The sequence below is a fragment of the Lynx rufus genome, unplaced genomic scaffold, assembly GCF_022079265.1.
Source record: "Lynx rufus isolate CCGP_SWC_20201006 ecotype Redwood Valley unplaced genomic scaffold, mLynRuf1.p SCAF_25, whole genome shotgun sequence".
Taxonomy (NCBI): domain Eukaryota; kingdom Metazoa; phylum Chordata; class Mammalia; order Carnivora; family Felidae; genus Lynx; species Lynx rufus.
In genome coordinates this window covers 16,004,009-16,023,370 of record NW_025814840.1, presented here as the reverse complement: position 1 = coordinate 16,023,370, position 19,362 = coordinate 16,004,009, and the positions used below count along the sequence as shown (strand labels likewise).

At 47.7% G+C, this 19,362-nt stretch overlaps 1 protein-coding gene across 2 annotated transcripts in view; it reads right to left on the bottom strand.

The window, feature by feature from the left end:
- Window positions 1-2,376: 2,376 nt before the first annotated feature.
- The window catches only part of SIPA1L2 (signal induced proliferation associated 1 like 2), a 108,757-nt gene continuing 91,771 nt past the window's right edge, over window positions 2,377-19,362 (bottom strand). The window contains exons 17-21 of one of the 2 annotated variants that reach the window (XM_047088736.1): window positions 17,035-17,166; window positions 6,445-6,498; window positions 5,724-5,847; window positions 4,810-4,891; window positions 2,377-3,037 (exon numbers count right to left, since the gene is read on the bottom strand). In XM_047088736.1, coding sequence (XP_046944692.1) covers window positions 2,891-3,037; window positions 4,810-4,891; window positions 5,724-5,847; window positions 6,445-6,498; window positions 17,035-17,166 — 539 coding nt within the window. In that variant the 3' untranslated portion in view covers window positions 2,377-2,890. The remainder of the gene's footprint in view (window positions 3,038-4,809; window positions 4,892-5,723; window positions 5,848-6,444; window positions 6,499-17,034; window positions 17,167-19,362) is intronic. The other variant, XM_047088735.1, reaches the window with a different exon arrangement.

Here is a 19,362-nt window from a genome sequence, read left to right as displayed (position 1 = left end):
GCCAAAGTCAGACGCTTAACCGACTGAACTTCCCAGGCGCCCTTAACTTGTATTTTTAATGATAAACCTGTACCTTAATACAGAGAATAGCGGGATAAAAGCTTCTAATATACAAATTAACTCTGTCACGTAGTAGACTGGCCTTAATACATAATAGATCACTCCATATGGTTAGAAAAAGAAAAAAACCCTGCTGGATATTAATTATTCCAAAGTAAAAATAATTTTAGTGGATACATTCCAATATCTAATTAGCTTGTACTCGGTGAACATTACAGAAAGTCAACGTGTTTAATTGGTAAAGGGTACACTTTGTAACCAACGGTGTTCAGTAGGATGTCAAGTTGCACAAAACCACGAGATTTTTCTATGGCTTGCCTGTTGGCTGGGAACGCCCCTTTGAAAACGTTTAACAGGCCCACATCATTTTGGCCATGTTCTTTGGCATGGCCCTTTGGAGGCAGACTTGAGGGATGATTCCACAGGGACACTTTAGGAAGGTGGGGTTGCTCTCCATTCAGCTAGGTTTCGGTCAGATTCCTTTATTTCCTCTAAGCAAGGTCAACTTTTCTGTCTGCTTCTTGCCCGCGTCCCCCACTGGTCATGATGCTCTCATGACCTTGCCAACGACCACCTGCTGTTAAGCTCTTATCATAAAGGCCGGGCATATTTTTGGAAAACTCTCTGATGAACATGGAGTTCCTCCTGTCTTCTGAAGTTGAGGGCTTATCCCTAAATTAAACCTTTCCCTCTTGTCTCCAACCCATCAGCAGTTCTGTGGGTTCTTTCACGTGTGGCCCCCTACTTGTCTCTGCCTTTCCTGCCTCCCTGTAGCCTACACTGCCCCACCTCTCACCTGGACTGGTCTCTCTTTTCTACTCTTTCTCTTGGAACTGGCTGGCCAGCTACGGCGGTGGGTGGCCTGAAAGCTTCGTGGCATGGATTGTCCAACTTTCAAGGGTGATCAGAATTTAAAAATATACGAGAGAGACAGGACTCCCAAACCCTAAAATATGTATTACATGCCCTACACAAAAGTCTGCGGACGCCTGTCCTAGGTGATCCATTCTCCTTTGGAAGTGTGAATAGTCTTTTAAAACACAGGGGCGCCTGGGTGGCTCAGCTAGTTGACCGTCCGACTCTATTTTGGCTCCTGTCATGATCTCACGGTTCTGGGATCAAGTCCCGCGCCGGGCTCTGCACTGACAGCGTGGGGCCTACTTGGGATCCTCCCTCCCTCTCTCTGCCCCTCACGATAAATAAACTTAAATAGAATACAGGTCTTATTTTGCCCCCTCTCTGCTTCGACAGCCTCCTTTTTGACTCAGAACAAAATCCAGACTCTACCGTGGCCTATGGTTCAACACCAAACTCCTGGCTGGGGTAAGTCATCCAACTTGAGCCTCAGTTTAGCCGCGCTGGAAAATGGGAATCCCGCTGACAAAAAGCGCGGAGGAGAGTGTGCGGAACGCAGCCGCGGCTGTTAAGACTAGTTACTCTTTAAATGAGCGTGGGATTCAAGAAGAAGGAGATGAGCCCGGATTCGACACAGATGAAGATGGCAAGTGACGCCAGCACAAATTCGCACACGCTCCAATTCTTGACACACAGATGATAAAAACCCGCATTCACCTGACGCCATTGCTTAGGTGGGCTCTTTCGAACATTTATTAAAAAAGCAAAACGTATGTTCATCTCAAATAGAACAGTTAAAAATGGTAAAGCAATACAAACACCTTGTTACTAGCAGCCTCCGGTTGTTAGAGTTCCCCGCCCTGCTCTTCAGTCCGTTCTGGGCAAGCCCCTCTTTCCAGAGCCTGCGGCTGCCTACGCCTCCCTCATCATAGTGCAGGTCAAACCCAAGTTTATAAAATTAACAATTTAAGGTTAAATAAGCTTAAATAAGGGCGTTAAATACAAGACACTTCATCAAAGCTTCTGTACAAAGAGAAACAAATTTGGCATTGTACACACGTGATTCTGCGGGCTCCCCGCGGACGGGAGGTTCTAGAACGTAAGCAGGCGTACTCTTCTTCAGCAGAGCAGTAACTAAACACAGTGAACTAAGAGTTGAAGGGACCGCTCACTGAGCCATACACAAGGCATGTGTAGCTTTTTGTGTGTTTTGTGTGTGTGTGTGGTTTTTCTTAAATCAGAACACTGTTAATATTCAGGCACCGTTTGCTCCTGCAAATAAATAAGTCTCGAAATCGACTGCATACAAACTAGTGTTAAAGACGTCAGTGCTTTTTAAATTCCCCCCACGCGGCTTCTCCCTACTATTTACTATGCCTCTTTCTTATTGCTATGATAATGTGGCTGAGAAATAAAACTACTGTACATCCAAAAAAATAGAGCACCTTTAACATTAAAGTATACGTCTGATTATTTGTCTCCGGGTTTATTTTACAATACTAAAGCCCAAACTGCGGTCGATCTGCTTTGGACATCTCTACCAGGTCACCTGATCCAGAGCAGGTCGAGCCCCCCTTCTCCTCCCTGTTGAGGTACGGCCCGCGCCACAGCACCCGCGCCGTGGAGCCCGACGGCAAAGAGGTCCGGGACCGACGCCAGCGGCTACATTCATCTCGACACCGGGGGGGGGGGGGGGGTTACATTCATCTTCACGCGGCCTCGCTCTCCTCTCTGCTGTCACGCGAGGCGGCTTCGGCTTCCAGGGACGAGTCGCCTCCCCGCCCGGCGGGGTGGATGGTGCCGGGCGGGGTGGAACAGCAAAAACAAAAAAGAAAACCAAAAAACCCCAAAACACATCTACGGTCGGCTGCAAGCACGCTGAAAGACCACGCGTTGGCGAGTTCCCGGGGCTTCGAGGCGTTTCCCGGGGGCGCCCCTCCACCCCCACCCCCACCCCCGGCGGGCTAGGGCCGGGTTAAGACTTCTTGTCGATGGTGTTGAAGAACCACTCTGTGAATTTCCGCAGCTGCGCGGTGGCCGTCTGGGACTCCTCCTGCAGCCTCAGGTTGTCTCGGCGCAGGTGCTGCACTTCCGCTTGCAGGACCGCCTTGTCCTGCTTCTCCTGCGAAGAGGGCACACGGGCGGCGTCACGCACGCACCCGACGAACCCCGCTTCCGGAGCTGCGCTGCATGAACGCTGCCCCCTCCCTCCGCCCCCCCCCTTCTGCCAACCTGAAAGCCCAGCGCTGACGTCGCCGTTGGGCCTCTATCTCCAGTTCCTCTCATCACTGATAGAAGATTCTAGAATGTGGTTGGCGTTTCTTCTCTCCCCTGCCACTTGTCATGTATGTTGATGATTCTAAATCCAAGTCTCTCCCTTACTTCCTCTCTGTGATCTGGAAACCCACCCTTCCTCAACCCCTGCTCCCATGGCCACACCCTGTACCTTGCTGTTACCCATAAACCACACAGCTGCCTAGATGTTTCGTCCTCCCATGTCCTGACCACCACCTCTTGTCCGTCTGGAATAATCTCTCTAGATTATTATAATCTCTCTTACCTTATTCTCACTGTCCCCTGCAGTGATAGTATGTCTCCTTACCCAGCTTACACTCTAGGTCCCTCAGATTAATCCCATACTCTGTCTCTCTCCTTGTCCTGACTTCCTGTCTAAACTCTCAAAACTGGTTACGTTCCACTCTCCAACTGTCCTACACCTGCAGCTGGAGGTAGGGTGACGTCCCGGCTTGCTTGGGACGTTTCTGGTTCTAACTCTGAAAGTTCTGTGCCCCGAAACCTCTCCACCCCAGGCAAACTGGACAGCTGGTCATCCAAGCTGGAAAGAAGCACCCAACTCGGCCAACAGATACTGCATAAGCTTTAATTAAGGCTGCGAATTCAAATGTACCTTCAGCCTTGCTTGGCAATCCTATCATATGCGAATTTACTGACTATTCTAGGCCTTACCCTCTGCCCTTACACCTCTCCTACTCCTTCCCACCACTACTCACTCTCAGCTCGTGACTGGAAAAAGAGAAACCATTAGAGGGCAACTCTTACGTGTGTGTGAATGTATGTTTGCACGTGTGTGAGTGCACACTCGCACGCACTCTACTCTGGTCGCTCTGTATGAACCGTCCCGACCCCGAATCAAGACGAGCCTCAGCTTTGTGCACAAGATCAGGGCATGACCCTCCCGCGTTTCTGCATACTGTGACTTCCTTCCCAACTGGATCCCTCCATCAACACTGACACCAGCTGTAACCTCTCCCTTCTTCAACAAACAAAATGGTAACGAAACCCTTCCCGTGACACCCCCCCCCCCAGCCCCACCTTCACCCCTCTGCTACCGCACCCTGTTCCATTTCCGTGGACAGCACGATGGTTACCTAGCCCAGTGCTGACGACACAAGAGTTCAGCAGATGTTTGACGGGAATGAATTAGTTAATTTCTTTTGAGGCCTGACCATGCACACGTTGACGTGCAGGGCAGAAGTTGTGAGGTTCATGTAGCTGACTCGGGGGGAATACAACAGCTTGGGGGAGAACGGGCTTTCCAGGAGCAACTGCCTCCTTTTAGGTCAGCCCATAAATAGTTGGTACAAATGATAACTCACTGAACTACAAAATACTAGGCTCTGAAGACTGGGCACCCAGAGGGCTCCCCCTCATTTGGTCCCCTTTATTGCAATTCTTGCCTCCTCTTACAGTGATATACATGAGCTGGAGGCCAGAAAACAGAATTAGACCTCAGGAGTCTCTGTTTTCTACTGTTTTCTACTTTGACTGGGGCAGTTATCTTTCCCGAGGGTCTCCATTTTTATTCTACTGGCTAGAAGGGGTTGATTATGCAAGACAAGAGTTTTGATTATGGATTGCGATGGATCCCTTTACCTTCCGAAGGTCAGTCTGCAGTTGTCGAAGAATCAATTCCAGCTGATTGACTTTACCGGTCAGTGTTGATGGAGACCGCTCCCTAGGGAAGAAGGATAGAACCAGAAAGACTCAAGGGCACTGAAGTTAAGATGTTGCATTCAGTGTTCTTGTTGGTAAAGTTCTCACTCAAAAAATTATTTCATGTGCTTAGAGCCCAACGAGGAAAGACATAAAATTATGTCACATTTGGAAAGTGAACATATCGCTGCTTTGGTGGAAAATTCCTTCTGCGTCTCTGTTGATTTTAAAAAGGGATTCAGAATCTCTGTGGGCATAGATGTTAGTTAAAAAAAAATAAAGTCAAAAGATAAATTATCTAAATCAGTTTAGCCAACTGAGACTAGGTAGACCAGAGTGAAGTCCTGGGAACCAAATACAGATTCGATTTCTCCAATTGGTTTTTCTCTGTCAAGAAAATATCATGAACCAAGATGAATGGGCGAGTTAACGGTAACACAAGTCCGTATGAAAGTTCGAATTAGGTAAAGAATATATATATTCTGTGGGTGATAGACTTGTCAAGAATATAGGGAAAGAGATGGTTCAGTCACGTCAGTGGAAGAAGGCACGAGGCCAGGTCAAGGACCAGGGTTCTGGGGGGGAAACGTGCCCTTGGCAGGTCCCCAAGTACAGCCCGGTAGAGGGAGACTGGTCAGCAAGGTAGGAGCCGCCCACAGGGCAGAGCAGTTAATGCAACCAAGAGCCAGCCACCCAGCAGCGGAGGGAGCCCAGTCAGCCCTACTCAGTCCCCTATCTGGATCCTGAAGGACCAGGGGAACACAGAGCAGAAATGGTCTCCTGGGGTTTTGCTGAACCCCTGATACTCGTGGGCCCGGGGAGCAGAGGGGGAGGGTCGACAGGGGCTCACATACCCAGTTGCATCCATGAAATCTTTGCTGCTGCCTGGGTCTACACATAAAGCCGGTTCCTGTGCGCCTTCCAGGTCCTGCCCGTGTTGCATATCTGTCAGGGTGCAGAAGGATGCCACTCTCTGGTCTGAGAAGGAGACACACGTACACACACACACACACACACACACACACACACAGAAGTTTAGTATAGCTGCAAGGCGATGTTTCTTTGTGGACATGAATTTAGTCACTAACCTACCTACCCCACCCCCCCCCCCAATCAGTTACTGCCCTGTTTCAAAAAAAACAAAAAAAACAAAGAAAAACAAACTCAGGCAAGCTGCTGACAATCAGAAAGCATCAGGATTGGCTGTCCTTGGGGGCTGTATGGCATGCGCACATCACAGCCATGGGGACAATGAGCAGATCCTCGATTTGCTAGAGCCAATTTGCTTTCCTCCTTCCACATTCCAAGAAATGCCAAAGCTGCCGGCTGTGCGCGTGGAATAACGGCGTCCTCGTCGCGTGATGACCTGGCTGATTAACAGAACCCAGGAGACGGACCTCTCCTCAAGCTGTCGCCCCGGCCAGGGGAGCATGAGACACAGCAGCAGCCAGGACCCACGTCCCCTGGGCGTGCCAACCCTCCGAGCTCAGATAACCATGCAGACGTGCAGACACGTGAAAAATAAAGAGACGGTTACAAAACATCAAGAGCCCGCGGCGAGCCCGGGACAATCACCTAGATAGGACGTGTGGTGACAGAGCAGCCCAAGTTCTTCGTCTGAGTCAAGACCTGAAATAAGATTTAGAATTTCCTATGAACAGTGGTATCTCTAGGCGCCTGACTAGAAGCCCACATATGACTCAAATACAGCCTGTGCGTGCGCGTATGCGTGCGCACTTGTGCCGAACGGGGACTTGTGCCCTTGACTGCCAACAATATGCGATGCCAAACAACGTGGTCCAACATTTCGCGTGCGACGGTCCTGGCTGGACGCACGCTGTCGTGTACAACGACGAGAAGCGGGGTGCCTCACACGTGCAAATCTAACAGGAAGAAGCTGTGACCATTTGGGGTTTGCTTAAATGACCCACTCTGCAAACGTAAAATAGTGGCGGTGAGGGAGATTAGCTGCCTAATCTTTCTAGAAACCATCAGGGGAAGACACGAGGGGCACAGGGTTTCCAGCAGCCGAAACAAAGGTCAGCGTGACCACTCTGCCTTTTCTCGGCATGGGGCCATTTCTATTCTTGGCACCCCTAACCTCACATGCGATGTTTCCAGAGCTAGGCGGGAAAGGGGACGTCCTATTCTTTGGAAGGGGCACCAGAACTAGCCCAGCTCTGGGGGCTGAATGCTGACCCAAGGGCATCGGTCCAGAAATGCTGAATGCCACGCAGAAAACAGTCCCACATTGGAACAAGGTGGAGGTGAGAAGCAGGAATCTATCTAATTATTCACTTCCTGCATTCCCCGGTGTCTCTTTTCTTGGTGCCTGAGCCCACATATGCATCTACAGTTGGAATCCGAGGGATACAGCAGGTGTATTAGTGCTGTGGTGTCTTTTTCATATGCTTTGATTAATGGCTGAGAAATTGCATTCGGGTCCGTGTCAGGGGTGCTCTGTTCTTAATTTATCCCACCCTGTCTCCCTCCGGCTGCCGGACGAGTCTCCTAATGAGGCTACCTGCCTGTCTGGTTTATGGAGGGTCCTGCACTTCCTGTTAATTAGAAAGGATGGTGGAGGCTGCCAGGGCAGGAAGGAAAGCGAGCTGGATCGCCACGGGCACTGTGCTGGAAGCACCCACCAGGGGCCCGGGCCTCCTGGAAGTGGTGCTAAGGACACAGAGTTCTCTGGCCACGCATCGCGCTTTCCCACGTCGGATTTCCCAACGCCTGCGGTAGGTACGCAGGTGTCCTTCGACAAACGTTTCTGTAAAGCTTTCAGATTGTCCTCCACGCTTCAGATCTACAAGACGAATCTTCTGTAACTAGGAGTTCCTGGGAGACCGTCATGTTCCCAGTTTGGTACCGACTGGTAGGGTTTATGCACATGATGAAATAATGTGTAATTTAATTAAGACTAACAGCACAATCTGGGTATTGCCTACTTCTGCACGTGGCAGGGTGCAGGCAGCAGAGGTGGGGGCAGGAATGATGGGGCGTACTGGCCGGGGGTGAGCAGCTCCGGGGGAGGGGTGGGGAGGGTCCAGGCTGCCACGATGTCCAAGATAACCCTCTGTTCTGTGACGATACCAAATAAGGGAATACCTCACACTTAAGAAAAAAAAAAAAATCAAGGGCAGATATATTTTGATTCTACAGTACAATTACTGACAAAAAAGGGATGTCAAAACAGATAAAGGATTTATTTCTATTACTCTTTAGAAGAGTTCCTTGGGGCGCCTGGGTGGCACAGTCGGTTAAGCGTCCGACTTCACCCAGGTCACGATCTCGCGGTCCGTGAGTTCGAGCCCCGCGTCGGGCTCTGGGCTGATGGCTCGGAGCCTGGAGCCTGTTTCCGATTCTGTGTCTCCCTCTCTCTCTGCCCCTCCCCTGTTCATGCTCTGTCTCTCTCTGTCCCAAAAATAAATAAAAACGTTGAAAAAAAAATTTTTAGAAGAGTTCCACGGACTCATCCACATTTTATACAATCCAGTGATAATTCGGTCAGTTTCCATCTTTCTTAACATATTTGAGTCTGATGGTCACTCCGAAGTATCTGGATGAAAATGTCTTAGCTTGCTTCCTCTATTTTTACCTTAATTGATAAAATATCCACATATTTGACAGAGACAGGACTTGCTGCTGGCAGTCATTCAAACATTCCTTGGGGAGAAATAAGGTCCTACTGGTCAGGAGGCAAGAAGCCAAAAAGGGAGTTTTGCCAGCAATGTAGTTTCACAAAGAGGATTTCACTGTGGATCTGAAAAGCTGGTAGGTTGAAATCCAAACAGAATGCTGCTTGATTAAGTCCAGACACTGAACTAACTCTGTAAAATACTTAACCATAGTGACAGTTTCCAGTGGAAGCTTTATTCTCCCACAGCTTCTTTCTGTGATGATGAATATTCAGTAACCAAGTAATTACTGACATTGAACCAAATGGCACAGACCAGACCGTAAGAAGACAGGCGCGGGAGCGTGAACTTCATGTAAATGGTTAGCACAGCAGATACAGTCAGCTCAACCTACGTACACAGCCTGTTTCTCCTTTTCCTTCCTGTTCGCTGTGCAAGAACATCTGGCTTAGGGGGGTTGGGGGACACTGGGCACGGCTTCCACATGGAACAGTCCATCCCTTTAAATCATCTTTGAAAAACCTTATTAAAGTGTAGTTTCTTGTTAGTGCACTTGGCACGAAAAAAGAGGATGAACAAACAGTCAGCGAGATATCCCACATCCATCTAGAGCTGAGATGGCAAAACAGTTGCCCGTGAATAACTCCCGGGACCCAGACAGGCTGCCTGCAGCAGCACCGAGGGAACGGCAAGGCCAAGCCCGCATCAGGGAGGGAGGGAGTGATCTGATCCGCTGATCGATTAGTCATGTCTGCTGAGGGCATGAACTAGCAGAAGGGTATATGCACGAGACACAGAGCACACAGGACATGCAAGTGTGAGGCTCAGTTCGACTAAACCTGTTTCCACAAACAATGCTCTTCTAAGACGTCTCTGCGGTAGCTACGAATTACAGAAAAGCTGGGGCTCTGTAGCTATATGCAGGAAATTAAAGGCACTGTCCTCGTAGAAGCTGACTTAACCAGCAACCAGGAAAGGAAAGAAAAAAAAAAAAAGGGTTACACTGCACTTTTAATAAATACTCTGGTCTAGGCCTTTTGCAGCCTGTTCACGAAGGCTGAAAGATCGCGGTCTGGAGTCTACCTTTGAGTAATGAACAAAGCAAAGTGTGGGAATTCTTCTCCATTTCAGATACAACTATTATTATTGGCCTGAAACAGTTCCTTACTTTCTAGATCACTTAAGTCTATTTACTAATATTACATTAACTTTACGTTTTTCATCCAAGTAGTAGTCCTGTTTCTTTTCCATTTTTTTAAACCAATTATGTTACCTCGGGAGTTATGCGGTATGCCACATTTTGTTTATGCCTGTGCCCCCCCCTCTTTCTCATAGTGTTCAACTATCAGTAACTTAAGCTATTTTATCAAGTTTTAAGCCGCAGCATCAGAACTGAAACAGTTCTCATTATAAAAATTTGTTCTTATTCTCTTTAAAGACCAAGGGCATATGGAACATAATATATTAAAAACATAAACTTGTATTTTTTTGGGAAATACATTCACGTGGAATGTTTCATTCTGATAGTGGGGCCTGATAAATGAGCTGTGTCCCGCCTACAGACACCCACAGGCACACAACCATGGGCCCATGGAAAGGAAGATGGGCCCATGGAAAGGAACAGCAGAAGGCTGGCATCCAGAGGGGAGTAAAGTCTGGCCTGTTGATGGCGTGTGACTCTGAAATCCAGAGTCTCCTGTCATTCGTTGGTAATTTCACCTTTTAAAGCCTGTTTTCATTTAAAACGTTATCCATTCAACAAACGCTCGAGAAGACGCAAACTGACGACTCCTGCTATTTGGGTAAATGAGATCTATTTTAAATTCTAGCACTCTTGAAGAGACTCCCCTTCCGCTGCGTCCCTGCTGGACCCACCGCCAGCTCTTCTGGGTTTGCTCACTTGCCCACACGTGAGGGGGGGTGAGATCTAGTCTCTATTACTTCGCGCACCCACGCCTCACATTATTCCAGCTAATGAAGGAATGATGCCCGCAAGGGCAGTTAAGTGACCATCTTACCGTATCACCTAGAGCAGAAATTTCACTCGCGAATTCTGATGTGCAAAACATATGTCACATCCCCATCCCCGACAAACACAAGGGCAACACACACACTCCAACAAACTTGCACTGTGACTGCGCCCGTTTTTGGAACTTGACTGTGGCAGGACGGCTGAATGGGGGGGCACGGGCTCACTGCACCTGACCTCAAAGGCCTATGAAGGAGATGCCAAATTCTCTGACAGTTGGTCTTAGGGGTAGAGTTTGGTGATCTATTTCTAGTAGGCGAGTTCTCAGCAATTAGATTTCTGGTCAAACGGTGGGTCCACTTTTTGGCTCAAGCTACATTCTGTCCTATTGTCTGCACACGAAGGCGGATCATTTTATAATCTTTGTCATGATGGCGGCTTTGAGTATTCTTCCTCGCTTCCTGGATCGGTGGCCTCAGTTTTCATTTTCCAAAGGTATGAGCTGGTAGCTCATTATCAGTTTAAATTTACATGTGTGGTTGAACATTTTTCAAATACTGATTATTCATTTTGTAATTCCACTTTTGTGGACCGTGCGTCCATATGCCTTGACCGTTTGGTTATCAGGGATTTGGTGTTTTTTGCTGGCTAGGCCCCTCCATGCACTTGGGATAGTCTGGTTTTACCCATCACGTTTACTACAAATCCCCCCTCCCCCATATTCCCCTGTTTATCTGAATGTTCTCTTTCAAGTTCATAAAAATCTTAATGTTTCAATTCTTTTACCTGGCCATATTATATTTTGTATATTCTCTCATTATCAGTAATTAAAGCATTTGCTTGTTTCTAAAGTGGTAATCTTTACTGTTTCTAGAACTGGCTCTTCTAAATCCTGAACCCAAGTAGTATATATAAATTCCTTTCCCATTTAACTCTAAATTATATTTAGAGTTTTGGTCTGAGCTCTTCCTCTGTCTCCAAAAGGCCTTATTTCTATTTTTTTTTTAAAAATCACTACTATGCTAATTATTATTGATTTACAGCAGACTTTTTTTGTGTGTGGAATATTTTTCATCTATTTCCAACTGGGCGCAATTAAGCTCTTTAAGATAACCTTTAAATACCTGAATTGAAATTGTACTAAATCCACAAATTAACCGAGGAAACTAATTGATTCATCATCCTTACCGTAAGCTTCCTATCCATTCTTATTCTTACATACAGTAGGGTTTCGGTTATTGAAGTGTCCTTTGCTTTCTTGGATTATAACTCTAATGATGGCTTAATTTCCAAAGAATGTAGAATTTGATCTTACAGATATATCGAAAGTGCCCTTTGTTACTGTTCCGGTGCAAGAGTGTCTGGTCCAGCTACAGACACATGAGTGAAGTCACCTTTAATGCTCCAGTTCTGGTCAAGCTCCAGCTGAAGACGGCTGCATGAGCTGAAACCACAGGGAGGAGAACCACTGGCTGAACTAACTAGAAATCACTGGACATGATAAACCATTATGTCCAGCCATAAATTTGGGGGTGATTTTTATGCAGAAATAGATCACTGAAAAAATTAACAACGCTTTGAAACAAGGTTTATAAAATATGAAATGTATTTTAAAATATGTTACCTGGTCACTTTGTTTTATAATCTTGGATAATTTCATTTTTAAAATTTGATTTATATATATATTTTTTAGCTCAAGTAGAATTAACATACAGTGTTATATTAGTTTCAGGTATACAATATAACGGTTCAACAATTCTTTCCATTTCTCAGAGCTCATCACGATAACTGTGCTCTTAATCAGAATAATTTAACTTTCATATTTTTTTAGATATAGAAGCATATGTAAATATATGTTTTCACCTCCAAAATTTATTCCTTTTTCTTTGCATTGCTCATATAAATGTCAAGTACTTTGCTCCCTAATTAAAGGACACAGTCTCAAAGCATGATCTGGTTTAGTTTCTGGACTGAAGGTACCTGCTTTTTATAAACAGTCCTCCATTAGGTATTATGTAACTCTTTGGCATAAAGGAGATATTCTTTGTTAGGTTTTAAAGGTAGCTCTCAAATCTTAATTTTTATTAGAAATAGGTCTTAATTCTATTAGATAAGCTCTTTTGGGGAAATTGGTATGATAACTTGTAATTATTTCAGCCACTATAACTTTTTATAATTAAAAGTTTGTCTTTTATTAAACCAGCTCAACTCTTGCCAATAACAATGAATAATCTCTTCAATCTCCTACTGAGTTTCATCTAAGCTTGACATCACTATTAATGACTGAGATTGTCTTTTGATTTTCTTTTCTTGCGTGTTATCAGGAAAGAATCCTATTATGCAATTATTAGGCTGCTTCTGAATTTCAAGGAAAATTTATACAGGGATATCATTATTCCTTGAAGCTTTGAAAACAATTAACTCTAAACGTATTAGTTTCAGGTGACATTTGGGATTTGATATTCTTAGATAACTTTTCAGTGCCCTCTATATTTGGGCCTTTTATGGTTTCTTAGGCTCCCTCCCCCGTTTTCTTGCAAGAAATACCCAATTATCTTATTTATCAAATTTCTTCCTATATAACCCTGACATTCATTAGTAATTTTTCTATTTCTCTTATGTATTGGTGAATACTAATTTCTCTTCCCAGTTCTAGAAAGTAGAGTTCATTTGTACTTTCCATTTTTTGATCAAATTTATGTTGCTTTATCAATATTCAAAGAAAATTAATCACTGACTTTACTTATAAATTGCACTGAAAATTCATTTGCCAGTTTACCAAAAAATCTATTTGATTTCTTTCTTTGTTTGCTTTCACAGCTTTTGTAGAATCTTTTTGTTTTTCATTTTTTTATTTTTCATTTTATTTTTTTTAACGTTTATTTATTTTTGAGACAGAGAGAGACACAGCATGAACGGGGGAGGGGCAGAGAGAGGGAGACACAGAATCTGAAACAGGCTCAGGCCCTGAGCTGTTAGCACAGAGCCCGACGCGGGGCTCGAACTCACGAATTGTGAGATCATGACCTGAGCCGAAGTCGGACGCTTAACCGACTGAGCCACCCAGGCGCCCCTGTAGAATCTTTTTGAAGCACGGTTAAGTTGGTTAATTTTCATGTGTTTTTTCCCCCCATTTAAACACATGTTTCTGAAAACAGCGCATTTTTGTTTAAGGACTGTTCTCTGGCTGCAGTCCAAAGATTTTAATAGGTAGTATCTTTGTATCATCACTCACTAAAAAAAGGAAAAAAAAAATGGCCTCATATTCCTGAATTCTTCCTAGAATAATTATTATGAATTACATCAAGAGTCTAACAAATGCTTAGAATTTTTTGTGTGTGTGTTGCTTCTCAGTTTTCTTATTTAATTCTATTTTCATTGCCTTGTGGTCAGAAAGGTGGTATGGAAACACTCCTCATCGTTGGAGACGCCCCACTCATAGTCACAGGGTATACGTTATGTTCTCTGTACGAACAGAGTGTCAATATATTTCAGCAACGATGATCGGGACAGATATTTTGGTGCCTCTGCTCCACTGCTGAATGGCATAGTAAAAGATCTAAGCTCTTACACTCCTGTGTCCAGTGTCAAGTTTAGCTCGTCAGCAAAGCCCAACACATCACAAGTTTGGAAGACAAAACAGGTAGATCGCTGGGAGAGAGGCGTCTCTGCTTGCACGAATCACAGGGGTGGATTCTATGAGGGTCATGGTATTAAGTAGGCAGACACATTCCATTTTTTTTTTTTTTTAAGCCCGTTTTGAGATGTGTTGACTGCTCACGTCCATGGACGGGCACCGCATTATTCCAGAGCATTCTGAGCTCAGTGAGGCATGTTGAACTGCCTTTATTAGTTTGTAGCAATTAAACAGACGCATAGGGGATTTTCTGGACTATCTTTATCCCGTGTAGTCTAGCTCAGAAAGGGCTCTGGGAACTGGTACAAGAAAGATCGAGTAACAGGCAGGGCAAGTGGGTTATCTCGGTGAAGACGTTTCTCTTTAAAGTGCTGAGGTGATGGATGACACCCACTCGCCACCATGCCAGCGTTGTCAGAGTGGCACTGACACGAGACGATCTGATTAGCAAATGTCTGGAGCTGCAAATTCCCAGCTGACTTCTCCTAAGCTGCCTGTGGTCTCAAGACGGCGTGCTGTGGTCCGCTGCCCTGCAGAGTAGCACCGAGAATTCCTCTAATTTTGATTTGTAAGCGTTTGGAAACTTCGGAAGGGTCAGACGACCGAAGTCCGCTCCCCTGGCAGGCAGAACCCCACATTCGTCCTGTTTGGCTCTGATGCCAATGCACGCGAGGTGTTGGCTCTCTGGGGTTTCCACGTCATGCTTTTTCTCTTTTGTCTGTGGGCGCCAACGCCCACCTAGACCCTCACTTCGGCTCACAACCCCTCTCTGATGAACAGACCTGAACTGCCGAAGGGGGGGTGCTTAAGACTGTCAGAAGCCTTACGTGTTCATTTTCTGGTCAAGAAGACTGAATGCAGCCCAATGCAAATATTTAATCAGGTACTTCCGAGGATTACCGCCGAACATTCGGTGTCGGCCCATAGTGTGGTACTGTGGTAGTTAAGGGACTTGTCCAAAGGCCCACAGCCCAGCAGCTGAGCTGTGACTGTGACCAGAGTCCCTGGGTGGACACCTTCGTCACTGCCGCACGTGCCAATTTGGTTTCTGCACTTCCCGCTCTTAGCCCCTCTCCTTCAAAGATCTGTTTCAGAGCAGTGCTTTTATTCTTGAGGAGGTGGAAGGGAACCAAGCAAAGACACAAACGGGGGGTGGCGAGTAGATACGCAGATAGGCTGATAAATATTTTACGTCCGAAAAATGAGCATAAAATGCAAAAGGGTCTTCAGAGGTCAAAAACGATGCCACGAGTAGGTAAATAGCTCAAGTATCCTGTGCGTTGGGTACCTATCTTCCGGTACTAGCTTTTCTCATTCAGTTATCTCGCCATGTGCTTGATAAATAAAGATAAGATACATAAAACAAGCAGCCTTCCCTTGAGAAACTCATCACCTAGTAAGAAGCTACAGACAAGTGAATAAAGCAGAATTCAGCGCGGTAAGTACCGTGCAAATATTTACGCAGCCGAGAAAAACGCAGCGGACAGAATAGATGTTCTCATATTCTCCCGGGGGCAGTAAGCCAGCACAGCGTGCAAAGAACGGGCCAGAGAAAATGCTGCTACCTGCTGCCTGGGCTGCTCCGGACGGAGGTAAAGACAGCGCTCCTGCCCCCTGGGGCTAGGTCGCATCTAGGTCAGCGTTGGAAGCACAGGAAGTAACTGGGCCGAGGGCCTGGGGTTCTATAACCAACTTCGGGTAATGTCAGGGAACGAAGGCTGCATCGCGGAGCAGACGGGCACTCTGAGGTTTCCACATGGAATGGAGTACTTTGCAAGGCAGTGAACCCAAGACCCTCACTCCTATTAAGGGAGCAGTAAGAGCCTGTTCAATTTGCAGAAACTTCCTAACAGAGTTTCTCTCTGCTTATCTACTGGAGCTACACGCCCCTGGTGTCTGAATTAGCCTCCACGTAGCCTTCCCCCTCCCCCTGTCGCCACGGGAACTTAGGACCAGAGACACCAATCCCGATCATCTAGAACAGATCCCTCGGCAGGGCCAGCTTGTGCAGAGTGAGGGGCAGGGCAAGCAGCAACCCCCACCTCAGGCAGCACCCTGACCTGGCAGCAACACCAGTCACTTCTGGGAAAGGAACGTGCTTTTGTGTCCCGAAGCCTGGACGTGCGGTGGGGGTAGAGACCAAGCAGGTGAGTGGACGGGGAGAGGGAGAGAAGAGATGGGCTGCTCAGGCGGCTGCAGACTCCCCTGGCCCCCTCCCCTCCGTGGGGGTGGCCACACGTGGCCCTCCACCGGGATTCGCAGACAGGCCCCGCCTCCCCGGTCACTTCTACCAGTCACCCCAGGGGCAGCGGTCGTCGTAGAAGGGCAGCGCCAGCAAATGGCACAGGTCACAATCCCGGGTCATGGGAGCAGTTTCAACCTTGAAAATTCCCGTGGGCGTGGCGGCTGGAAAGGCCCTCAGAGATGGGCATGTCCAGTGTGTCAGGGACACATGGAGGAGGAGGAAGACGGGCGGGGATGGGGCACGTCACACTGCATGTACACCAAGCCGCCAGACTCCTCAAGCTGTGCCCATCCCACCGAGCCAGGCAGCCGCGGCCTCTGGAGGCCCTTCCTCTCCATCTCCCCTGGTGACACTCGCAGGGAAGAATCTGGGTCCTACAGATTCACCTCCACATTTCAGGTAGGAAGACAGGTCAGAGAGGGGAAGTGACTCGTCCCAGATCAGGGCTGGCACCTGATCTGGATTGCGGGTTTGGGATCCTTTGTCCGGTGCTCATGTCACGAAATGGCACGGTCTCCCTGACGAAACGCCCTTAGTCACAGCTCAAGCCTTCCCCTGCGCGTTTTCATCCACAAAGATGTGCAAAGCATCCAAAACGTTAACCCAGACCAATCCGAAAAGCAGACGCGTTCCCTATGTTGCCGCCCCAGGCCCTGGAGGCCCTGAGTCTTTTTACCTTCAAATGCCCGTGCAGCGTCCACGAGGTGGGACCAATCTAAACCCGTGGCCGTGTCCGGGAGGGGCATCAGGCCAGGATCTGCGCACTTGGACTTATCCGATAAGGACCCATCGGAGAACCAGAACTCATCTAAACGGGAACAAAACCAGAGCGTCAGTCGGATGGCAGTGCAGGGCCCGGGCGGCCCCTCCAAGGGGCCAGGGAACTTCTTCCAACAGACCTCCGGCCCCCAGGACAAAAGGAGACAGTGTGGTGCCGTCGCCCCCAAAACACACAGCTGGAGAAACGGAGGTCTGCAGGAAAGCCATGACCTACAGGCTCACTTAGAGGTCGGCCGGCAACGCCCCGGGGTGGGAGGGTTTTAGAATGGATCGATTCTGATGGTACAGTATCGGAATCTCACGGTTTTCTTCCAGGGCAGGGCTTTCCCCGAGGACATCCATCCGAGTCTGACTGTCTGCAGTACGGATTCCTGCTTTCTTCAGGGGTTACTTCCCCCTTTCAAGTGTTGCAAGCTTCTACTGTAAACAAGGTTCGGCACACTCTCTCTCTAGCCTGCCTGATGGCTTAAGAAGCTTCCTGAAGAACACGGTTATGTAAGCTGAGCACCGCAAGTTCAAGATGCCCCCAATATCAGCTGGTTATAAAAAGGCAGGAAGACGAACCTTGTCTTCATTGTTCACAGGCAAGGAAGAGAAGGGACATTACAGTCTCTTTCAGCCTACGCACAAAAATGGGACTGGGGCTGCTCTGCTGACTTAATGAGGTGGCTTGATCCCCGGCAAAACCAGAAACCCCTTGCCGTCCAGCATCGGTTTGCCTTCCTTTGTACACACGGACCTTTTAGGTTTCTTTTTCTTTTCCACCTGTCATCACGGGACTTGAAGTGTTTATGTCATGGAAAATACTAGTTGTTTGAACTCACTATGCATCTGAGGACAAATTTTTTTTCTTTTTTGAGAGAGAGAGAGAGACAGCCTGAGTGGGGGAAGGGCGGAGAGACGGGGAGAGAGAGAGAGAGAGAGACAGAGAGAATCCCAAGCAGGCTACCTGTGCTATTCGCGTGGGAGCCTGATGCAGGGCTTGAACTCACAAACCCTGAGATCACAACCTGAGCTGACATCAAGTCAGGCACTTGACTGACTGAGCCACCCCGGCAACCCTGAGGACAGATTTTTCAAAGGCTTCAACCGGACTTTCTTGGACATGTTGTTTCTGAACCTGCCCCAAACGTTGCATGCAGCTGCTTGTGAACACATCTGCCTAATGAGACCAATCAAAATAATGACCACCTGGTTGTCTGAGCCTGCAATTAAGTTAAGTAAGGGGCATAATTAACCCAATGCACCTGTAATTTTTGTTCCCACACCCTTTGGGGTAGCTGTGAAATGCTGGCATCCGGACAAAGAGAGAGCACGGTGGTGTTTGACCTTGAAGGGCACTCACGGTCCTTCTGCCCTCTTGACGCCTTCACATGACCTCTCAGCCCACCCCCACCCGGGGCGGGGTGGCCAATCAAACCCCTCTATTTTCAGCACTACCACGTTTAGCTGCGGGGATATTCCAACGACCCGGTCCCAGCCTCCACCGCGAAGGGAGCCCAGTTGCGGAGCGCTCACAGCTCCCTCCTCTCCTGACCTGGTTCTAGGGAACCCAGGAAGACAGAGGTGGGCAGAGGCTGGGCTGAAGCCCCCTCGCAGACCTCAGGCCTTTTAGGGTTAAGGTTCAACCCCCGAGGCAAAAAGGTTAGGAAGCCCCTGGATTTTCCATCACTTGCCAATCACTTTGTCTCTCAAACACATTGGCTCCTTTGCTTAAAATAGGCTTTCCAAAGCCAAGTGTGGAGGAATTATTTGACTCGGTGGCAATTACTTTTGTCGCTGATTCGCATGGGACCAGAGTTCTTCAGGAATGAGGTTAAGAGTGTGGCACCGCGGGGAAGGGTGCACCAGGCAGGCTGGAACCTGTGTGCCCCGGGGCGCTCTCCCTCCAACCCCCGCCTCTCCTTCCCTCTTGGGAGAGGAAACACCAGGCACTGGAAAATGATTCAGGTAAGTGAACATTTCGACAGAAAGTACACTCTGATAGTCGTGTTTTACTAACAAATGCCAGCCTGAGGATTTTCTCTGCCTTCACAGAGAAACAATCCTTCCCCTGAGCTTCTGGCCCTGGAAAGCCCAGAATCAGGCCCAACGCACGCTGCGTGTGCAGTCGCCCTTCTTCCCTGCCGGCACCAGGCAATAGCATCCTTTCTGGCTCTGACAGGAGCCACGTGAAGAGAGAGGCAGAATGCAGGCTGGCTGGGGCACTAGGAGAGCGTCCCTG